Below are 10,715 nucleotides of genomic sequence, written 5' to 3'. Positions count from 1 at the left end.
GTGTGCAGGACTGCCTGTGAGAGTGTCAATAGGAGTGTGATTTTGTGAGAAGGTACATTAATGGATCTAGGCCCTGATTTTGGTTCAGCGTTAGACTCCTGTTTTTTTTGCAAGTTGGTACGAACGAAAGAGAAAAACTCCCCTTCCTCATGAATCTTCTTATCCTTTTAACAGGGTTTCGGTTTATTTTCCTCAGTCCCATTCTATATGACTTGTGATTGACATCAGTTCATTGATCTATATCTCTATATATCTATATTTTCGATTTTTTAAGTATTAATTTAAGGATTATTTAACCAGGAACTTTGCCTCTTGAGATGTGCACATCTCGCTTTCAAGAGGGGTCCTGGAGCTGACTACTGTTGAAGGTAAACATCTGTTATCTAATGACAGCATTTACACCTTAATCCAGCCTAGTCAAAATCAGAACCAATGACTGCATTTACCGACCGCAGCAGAGGACAGGGCTAGAGAAATCAAAGCAGTGACATGACAACATTTTCCAAGCGTAGGCCCAAATTCCCAAATCTAACTTTACTAAACCCAAACACAATAAAAACATTAACGGTAGAACTAACTTATTCGATAATTGTGTGTACACACAAGACACCTGACAAATTCTCTACCCCAGGCAGCAGCCCCATAGCCCCATAATCTGCAAACATATCCAGAGCAATTTGCAAAACATATGTGTTTTCAAGTTATTTTCTTATTTTTTTGTGTATGAACCTTGCAGTAGTTGCTATACCAGGACTAGTTCTGGTGGTGAAAGTACAGTGTCATACATCTTCACTTGTTCCATCCCTCTCATCTTCAATGAAAACATGGACCTATTTATAATGACACAACTCAAATTCTCATTTATCTAGTGAAATTTGTATAGTTGAAGCAGTTGTAACTGTAAAGCAAATATTGACCACCTCTCTCTTTGCTACTTCAGTGCAGTGTGTCTATAAACTACAATCTAAATTATGGTTACAACCAAGTACAAGCGGAGTACAGCGAAAATCTCTTTATAATGCAAATATGTACCATGACCGTAAGTTTGTGAGGTCGCTATTATAGATGCGTTTTTATAGGTAGTGCAACTGTTTTACTTTTACTACCATAGTTAAGGCTACACAAGTTTAAATCTGCTATTTAAACTTGGTTGACTATACACTACCGAGTATTTACAGTAGTCAGCACATTCAGCCGTGTGACGCTCACCTGGCTTAAATTAATGTTACTATAGCCCCTACTTATTCATATGCATTAATAAAACGTTTGTTTGAGCATCATAAGGCATGAGCATCATTGATTCTTTTGAAAGTACCTCACTAACAATATACAAAAAAAAAAGCTAGAAAGCATGACGTTATACACTGCACATTGTTGTTAGACACTGAAATTATAATTATATCTAGCTACTGCAATGACGTATTTAACAACTAAAGCCGCACTACTGTTGCGTTGACGGAATGCACAACAACACAACAATAGAATTAGACAGGAGACAAAAAGGCAGCCAACATTGTCACATCCAGCTTTTGCACAATAGCACCTCACTCAGGTGCCTCTCTTTCTCTCTTTCTATCTCTCTATCTCCTTCTCCCTCTTTGCTGTACTGTACGTATGTGTGTAGAGTGTGTCTGTGTTAAGGGCTTAGTCTGAGCTGTAGGGTTGAGTCTCTCATCCCTACTTCTCTTCTACAGGTCCTGGCTTGGCCTTTATTGCGTATCCTAAAGCTGTGACTCTGATGCCAATGCCCCCGGTCTGGGCTGCTCTCTTCTTCTTTATGCTGCTCGTACTGGGTCTTGACAGTCAGGTAGGAGCAACTTTACACGACTGGACACAACACTTAAATGGTTGCCATTTGTTACAAACTTAAAGTATCTGGACCAGATTACTCTCAATCCATCAAAAACTGGTTGTATCAACAGTGTTTCTACCTCTTTTCAACCCCCCCCAACAAATCAATGAGATGGCATTGAATCAATGTGGAAAACTCATTGGATTTGTAAGAAGTCATCAATGTGACATCAAAGAGCATTTCCTAGTATTTTTCACTTAACTTTGTACCTAAATCCAATGTTGTGTGTACCTAAATTCAACATGTTGTGTTGAATTCACATCAGTTGACAACTCAACCCAATGTAAATCAAAACTAGACGTTGACCTGATGTCTGTGCCCAGTGGGAAGCTTACTGAGTACAATTATATTTGTGTTTTCTCCTCTTCTATCCACAGTTTGTTGGAGTGGAAGGTTTTGTAACTGGGATTCTAGATCTCTTTCCTGGAAAGTATTACATGCGCTATAAGCGTGAAATCTCTGTGGCAATCTGCTGTTTAATGTGCTTTATTATAGATCTCTCCATGGTTACACAGGTAAGCCACTACCGTTTGACGGGTGCCGATTCCATATTGTGTAACATCCATATCAGATGGTAATCACAAATGATTCACAATGATTCATTATTTCTCATGTGTGCCAACAGGGAGGGATGTATGTCTTCCAGCTTTTTGATTATTACTCCGCCAGCGGTATGACCCTGTTATGGCAAGCATTCTGGGAATGCATAGTTGTCAGCTGGGTCTACGGTAAGAAACATTCACTTTTGTGACAATTGATGTATTACCGTCCTATAAAGAGTAAATACAAGTTTTATTAGTCGTATGTACAGGATACACATGGTATATACCGTATACCAGTATTTGTAGTTGTGCTTGTCGTCCATTCTTAGACATCTCGAGTCTCTAACCGTGCCATTCTGTGTGTACAGGTGCTGACAGGTTCATGGATGACATTGCTCGTATGATTGGTTACCGGCCTTTTCCTTGGATGAAGTGGTGCTGGTCGTTTATTACTCCATGTGTTTGCATGGTAAGTGATGTACAATACTATACACACACAGTGGTGTAGTGGAGGGCGTACGCAAGTATACGCCGTATACCCACTTATAGTTCAGTGGGCATCGTGTACACTCAAGTCTTAATCCCCACGATGCGTAGCAAAATGGGGAAGTGGAGGTGAACACCGTATCATTTAATAAGGCCGATGGAACACATCAGAATGTCTAGCTTAAAATGTTGGTCAAGTATTATTTCTTCACATTTTAGGCACAGCAACGTGCACACGGCAGTAGGCCTTCGGGCAAATGTTCCAAAAATGCAATCTGCGGGAATATACAGTTCTAAAATGCGCACAGCAAATGCTCGTGATTTCATGGACAGAGATGGAAGTATCTGTTAGATAGAGGGGAGATCTAAAGATGCAACAACGATCATAGGTTGCTCATTTGATTAGGATCAAATACAGTTGAAAGAAAACCAATAGAACAGGAGAAAGCATATGAGGAAGTCTTTATTAAATAATACCTCCACATTTGGTGGGATGGTGGGATTTTAGCTATAGGCTACTTTGAAGCAAAGTAAGACATGACTCATAATATGAAGTAAAACATGCAAGTTCCAAATAATTAAGGAACATCTGTTTGATGGAAAGGTTTTCCCAAAAACCTTCTCTATTAAATGTTAACTACAAAGTGGTCTATGCCTACGTGTCAGAATGACATCATGATTATTTTAATCAATCCAGTTGCCATTTGTTTTGCAAAATCCATCTCATATGTGTTACAAAAACACCTCTAACTAAACAACAGTGCTAGGTGCATGCATATTAGGATTAAAGGGCAACTACACAAAAAAATCTAAACGACTTAGATTTTTCCCAGACCTCCAAAGTGTTCTCCTGATGTGGTTAGAGCATTGTGATGGACTTAGAACATCCAATTTAGTTTTTCTACAACAACAAAAAATGTGATTGAGAGTGAAAACCTGACTTAGTTGACAGGCTCATTCATCAGTGTCAATAGTAAGCCTACTATTAGCCTACTTGCACAGTACAGCTTGGGTTGTCCTGACTGTGAAAGACCAATATGGGATTGATCATTTTAGGTCATTCAGAGTGTTCACTGTTTCTCATAGAATTTTTCACACAAGGCAGCTTTCCTTCGGGCCGTTTGAGAAATGTTTGTCAAATTAGATAATACACACTTTTCCAGACACCAATACACCTCTAGTCATGACTACATAGCATGTCATTATAAATTTGTGCCTAATTGACCTGCCTGGTAAAATAATCATGTTTTTTTTTGTCCTTCCAAAGGGTATCTTCCTATTTCACCTGTTCAACTACAAGCCTCTTACCTACAACAATACGTATGTGTACCCATGGTGGGGTGAGGTGATTGGTTGGTGCATGGCTCTGATGTCCATGCTCTGTATCCCTGTCAGCGTGTTGTACAAGCTCTGCAGGGCCACGGGAACCTTCAAGGAGGTCAGTATCAATATCATACTGTGCTCCTTACCAACATGGGTGGCAGCTAGCCTAGCAGTTAGAGGGTTGGGCCAGTAACCGAAAGGTCGCTGGTTTGAATAACCGAGCCGCCAAGGTGAAAAATTTATCGTGCCCTTGGGCAAGGCACTTACAGTGAGGGAAAAAATTGTTTGATCCCCTGTTGATTTGGTACGTTTGCCCACTGACAAAGAAATGATCCGTCTAGAATTTTGAAGGTAGGTTTATTTGAACAGTGAGAGCCAGAATAATAACGAAAAAAATCCAGAAAAACGCATGTCAAAAATGTTATAAATTGATTTGCATTTTAATGAGCGAAATAAGTATTTGACCCCTCTGCAAAACATGACTTAGTACTTGGTGGCAAAACCCTTGTTGGCAATCACAGACGTCAGACGTTTCTTGTAGTTGGCCACCAGGTTTCCACACATCTCAGCAGGGATTTTGTCCCACTCCTCTTTGCAGATCTTCTCCAAGTCATTAAGGTTTCGAGGCTGACGTTTGGCAACTCAAACCTTCAGCTCCCTCCACATATTTTCTATGGGATTAAGGTCTGGAGACTGGCTAGGCCACTCCAGGACCATAATGTGCTTCTTCTTGAGCCACTCCTTTGTTGCCTTGGCCGTGTGTTTTGGGTCATTGTCATGCTGGAATACCCATCCACGACCCATTTTCAATGCCCTGGCTGAGAGAAGGAGGTTCTCACCCAAGATTTGACGGTACATGGCCCCGTCCATCGTCCCTTTGATGCGGTGAAGTTGTCCTGTCCCCTTAGCAGAAAAACATCCCCAAAGCATAATATTTCCACCTCCATGTTTGACGGTGGGGATGGTGTTCTTGGGGTCATAGGCAGCATTCCTTCTCCTCCAAACACGGCAAGTTGAGTTGATGCCAAAGAGCTCCATTTTGGTCTCATCTGACCACAACACTTTCACCCATTTGTCCTCTGAATCATTCAGATGTTCATTGGCAATTTTCAGATGGGCATGTATATGTGGTTTCTTGAGCAGGGGGACCTTGCGGGCGCTGCAGGATTTCAGTCCTTCACGGCATAGTGTGTTACCAATTGTTTTCTTGGTGACTATGGTCCCAGCTGCCTTGAGATCATTGACAAGATCCTCCCGTGTAGTTCTGGGTTGATTCCTCACCGTTCTCATGATCTTTGCAACTCCACGAGGTGAGATCTTGCATGGAACCCCAGGCCGAGGGAGATTGACAGTTCTTTTGTGTTTCTTCCATTTGCGAATAATTGCACCAACTGTTGTCACCTTCTCACCAAGCTGCTTGGCGATGGTCTTGTAGCCCATTCCAGCCTTGTGTAGGTCTACAATCTTGTCCCTGACATCCTTGGAGAGCTCAATGGTCTTGGCCATGGTGGAGAGTTTGGTATCTGATTGATTGATTGCTTCTGTGGACAGGTGTCTTTTATACAGGTAACAAACTGAGATTAGGAGCACTCCCTTTAAGAGTGTGCTCCTAATCTCAGCTCGTTACCTGTATAAAAGACACCTGGGAGAATCTTTCTGTTGAGAGGGGGTCAAATACTTATTTCCCTCATTAAAATGCAAATCAATTTATAACATTTTTGACATGCGTTTTTCTGGATTTTTTTGTTGTTATTCTGTCTCTCACTGTTCAAATAAACATACCATTAAAAGTATAGACTGATCATTTCTTTGTCAGTGGGCAAATGTACAAAATCAGCAGGGGATCAAATACTTTTTTCCCTCACTGTAACACACATGCCCTCACAAAACCTGTGGAACACTCAACACAGTTGAATGCTCTTTTTGAAACATTGGTCAACATGAATATTTCTATTAGATGATGAAAATAATGATAAAGACTTAGCATCGAGTAAGGGAGGGTGGAAAGGAATTTACTGTATAAGCCGTGACAAAAATAAAATGCATAACATACGAAAGTGTAAATAGTTAAGGGAAAATCGGAACGTGGAAACCTCAGTTGACAGTTGACAGCATGTAGCCTACTCTTTTAATATAGTTTTTTTTCCATTTTAATTTCATTCTCACCCATCAGAATGAGTAATACAGCAGTTTGATTAGTATGGGTCTCCATGTCTTAAAGGAACATGTTTTCTCCTCCTTCAGCGTTGGGAGAAGCTGACCAAACCACAATGGGGTCCCCATCACCTTGAATACATGGCGCCTGATACTGACATAAAGAGCTTGGCCTCCCTCTCTGCCAGCACAGAAGACAACAAGGTTATCATCTTTGAAAGTGGTATGTAGGCTATAGCCTACAGGAAAGCCTTTGACAACACTCTAAAGACCAGATGATAATTTATGTAATAATTGATGTATTCATTTGGGTTAATGACACAATCAAAAAGGAATCGCCTGGTAATTATGTGCAATTAATTAGAGGATGCAGATAATGTACACAGACGGTTCTCTACACCTATACAAAATCAATTCACAACGGTCTATTGGACAGTCGATAATCTTCACCTGGGATGTTGATAATCAATGTCCTGATTGGTCCATTCTATAAACAGGTGCCGTATAGTCTTTGGGGGGGGGTGATCTGATACCCAAACTGTCCCTCCCTGTCTGTGACTCCATCAGGCCAGAGCCATAGTCTACCAATGTGTAGCCCACCACCTCACCCAGTATGGCAGAATTTTTACAGGCTATCTTTAAGACTGATATGGAATTCCTTGAAATTACACATTACTGCAAGACCAATCATGTGGTACGGAGGGTTTGTGTATCAACCGGTGTAGTTAAAGATATCTTGCATAAAAATCTATTTGGCTAATTTGATACATGAAAATATATGTATTACACATTGAGAGTAAGCATTTCAGGGTAAGGTCTACTACACCTGTTGTATTCGGCGCATGTGACAAATAAAGTTTGATTTGATATATGAATATATAATTAAAAGCATTTGTTCAATTGATATTATATCATATACTGTATAATACACTACAGTTTGTCGGTTTGGCTGAGTTGATACATAAAATACAGAATTCTTTCCAATTGACTTCAATATTCTGGCTTCTTTAGGCCCCTGAAGTTATGTAGTTGCCAAACTGTAAAAATGACCATCTTTGATCATTGAGCTTGTGTAATGTGTCTTTCATGGTGACAATAGTCCTCAGAACTTTAGACATAAACTAAAGATTGATTCAGTGCCAAAATGGAGCATACTTGTCATTCTCTTGTTATTGATAGAGAATGGTTTTGGTTGCCATATACACTATCTATGTTTATTTGCCTAGATCAGTCTGATATATATTGTGTCTTCCGATTTAACTGTCTGATGTTTGGGAACATCTTGAAAGCAAACAATGCAGCTCTTACTCATGAAGCAGTTTAGATGCCTTGAAACATTTTCATTGATAAGTGTGTCTACAGATATATATTTTTGAATCAACAATAATCACTAAATTGAACTGTTCTGTAAGATCTAAGATCACTCTTCTCTAATTCAAAAAGGTGACTGGCTGATATATTGTTCGTAATGGCCATTAAAAACAAATGATCCGATACTTCCTCTGGCATTAACTTGCAAAATGATCACTTGGCCAAGTGGTAAGGATTTACCTCATATTTCAACCAACCTATTGTTACGAAGACAAGTACATCTCTGCAGCATGTAGGAGGACAGTATTTGGATCTAACTACAACATTGCCACAACAAGTAGCTGCTGTGCCATTTGCCAGTGACTGGAACAGGGTGATGAGTAACTAACTGTAAGGTGTTATATCGTGAGTTTACCTCTTGAGTATTACACACACACACAGTATTAATGTTGCAGCCGTACAGGAGCTGGACACGTAGATCATTGCCTTATGTTGTTTGTCTTAAATCTAGAGCCCATATGTCAACTCTGACTAGCCATATTCTTACCTGGTCCACTGAGGAACAGTCTTGAAGATAACCAAATGGAAATTCTGCCATTTACCATGATATGGATAACATATGATTTATTTCGATATTGAAAAGATCATTAGAATGTAAAATATATTAAATAATGCAATGCTAAAAACTACATTTGCACATTGTAAAATATCTCGCTAGCACTTTAAAAAAAAATCGTGTTAGAATAACAATTTTTGTTTTGTTTTACATATTGTAAAATAAATCAGAGATTTTATTTTGTGAAGGCTTTTATTTTGCTTATACATACAGTATAAAAAAATATATTGAATATCTTGTGTGTTATATTTTAAAGAGTTTGATGCAGTATGTAATTTTGATGAAGATTTCTAAGGGGAAGAGCATGCGCCATTGAGATGCTGCGATGCAGTACTCCTCAAAAGGCTTGTGTGATTCATAACACACAGAAGGGATTTTTGGTTTCAAATATCAAGTGCTCCAGTGTTAAGTAGCCTAATAGATTATTTGTGTGTGTTTAATTACAGTATTTCCCTCAGACCACCCAGAGCTCAGTTAAACGTTAATATTTCTCAGAAAGACCTTCTAATTTGGTCCACACAACACAGGAGGATTCATTTGATTAAGAATTAAAAGATTTTGGAATATTTTTTTACTTGGGATTTCATCATTTTCAACATATTTCACGTCTGGCTTCAAGTGTAATTTATGTTCTCTACTTAGAAGCAGTGTGCTCTCATTTGTAAAAAATTAAATAAAAATAATAATCATTAAGATTAAAAGGTCCTTTTTGTGGCAGATATTACAGAATTTGACAAGAAAACTAAACTCTCTTTCTGTATATGCCTATTGACTATCTGCCACGGTCCTCCTACACTAAACCTGGCATATAGAAAATACTCTAATGCTCTCCCACCTTTCAAAATTGAAAACCGCATGGTAAAAGTGGTGAGTTTGGTTGTTGGTTATGAAACCTTGAGACAGAACAAACATTCCCTCCTAAATGTAGTGCTAGAACTAAATGCGCCTTTCATACTGTTGGTTTATGGACATATGTAAGGATGAGGACACAAGGAAGTTTTATAGCAAGGCTATGGTCAAATAAATGTTAAAGTTAAGAATCTATTTTAACAACATTTTTTTACATTGGCCTTCCTTATAATACTCATAGATTATAGCCTGGGTTGGTCGAAAGGTGAAACATTTAAACGTAGTCATTAAATGTAGAAAATCTAAATGAAATATACATAAGCAAAATCATATGTATGGTGTCATCTTTTGCGCTCTGCCAAATTATTCTTGACAGTATCTTTAATCCAAAGTATGACTCACAAAGGGGAAGTGTTGAATTGATAATGAAAGCTTTGTGGATCTATTCCATATCATACGAAATGGTCAAAAATGTAATAGATATGAAAAAATACTCATTCCCCGTTGCTGAATATGATTTGTTTATTTTAAAATCTACATGAAGTCTTTTAAAATGTTCTGTTTATTTTCATAAACTATACAGACCAATTACCATAGTTACCATGGAATATGTTGTACTGTAATGATTGTATACAGTACATTAAACTGGAATATCCATCATTAGCTGATAAAGACTAACGCTAACCAACTATGCAAAGCTGTAAAGAAACACTTGTTGCGACAGTTGACAGTTGAATAGTTCTTATGGCATCTGCTGTATGATTGACAGTGAACAGATAGTAGTGCGAATGGGGCCACAACTCTCCCCTACACAGCTATCTCTCTTCCTCATCCCCTCTCCTTTTCCACAATGTCATTTTGAGTTTTGTTTTCACAAATCCTACACAAAGGCCTGGAAAGAAGGGTACAATCAAGCCTGAGAAAATGGTATTTCATCATCCACTGAGTACTTTGGCAAAGGATACTGTCTTGAAAAAAGATATAGTAACACTGTTGACTTCATCTAACTGTTATTGTACTCTGTATCATGTAAGATTTAACATCAGTCTTCCATTCATAACATAGAATAGTGATAAAGAGATGACTGTAAACCTATGTTGACATCCCAAGTGTTCCATCAACCTTGTCCCTCACAATTTATGAAGGGATTCATGCTTAATACCACTGTGATTCTGTGCTAAAAATCCACTCGCCCTATTCAAAATAACAAAATGGCAATAAAACTTACTTCAATAAAAAGATTCTGTCTTTGTGAATACATTTGAAATTGTCGAACCAACTTTCAACAATTACCATTTGAAACATCTCCGGTTTAATTGTTCATTTGAATCCAAAAGGATTTACGTTTTATCCCATATTTTCAACTGGCAGACACTTAGAATCCCACCTTGTTACCTGGTAACCCTGTAATGGGTTCATGGTTCTGTGCTTCCACTGTGTATAGGTGGGAAAAGTCATTTTATGATCAAGAGGTTAATTCAAGCTCACATCACTTTATTAATCCAGAAAATTATTTTCACAGAAATTGATAGGTATGAACCTCGGAGCCTGTAGGCATTAGCGAACAGCAGCAGTACGTTAC

General features: G+C 38.6%; 1 protein-coding gene across 1 annotated transcript in view; it reads left to right on the top strand.

Moving 5' to 3' along the window:
* The window catches only part of slc6a8 (solute carrier family 6 member 8), a 28,711-nt gene extending 18,339 nt beyond the window's left edge, over positions 1-10,372 (top strand). Inside the window, exons 8-13 of the mRNA XM_021566996.2 lie at positions 1,695-1,807; positions 2,230-2,367; positions 2,478-2,580; positions 2,763-2,863; positions 4,148-4,318; positions 6,448-10,372. Of these exons, the coding sequence (XP_021422671.1) occupies positions 1,695-1,807; positions 2,230-2,367; positions 2,478-2,580; positions 2,763-2,863; positions 4,148-4,318; positions 6,448-6,588 (767 nt within the window). The 3' untranslated portion in view covers positions 6,589-10,372. The remainder of the gene's footprint in view (positions 1-1,694; positions 1,808-2,229; positions 2,368-2,477; positions 2,581-2,762; positions 2,864-4,147; positions 4,319-6,447) is intronic.
* The last annotated feature ends 343 nt before the right edge of the window (positions 10,373-10,715 follow it).

This window comes from Oncorhynchus mykiss, chromosome 16 (genome assembly GCF_013265735.2).
Source record: "Oncorhynchus mykiss isolate Arlee chromosome 16, USDA_OmykA_1.1, whole genome shotgun sequence".
Classification (NCBI taxonomy): Eukaryota; Metazoa; Chordata; class Actinopteri; order Salmoniformes; family Salmonidae; genus Oncorhynchus; species Oncorhynchus mykiss.
The sequence above is the reverse complement of the archived record's forward strand: the minus strand, read 5'-3'. Positions and strand labels throughout refer to the sequence as shown.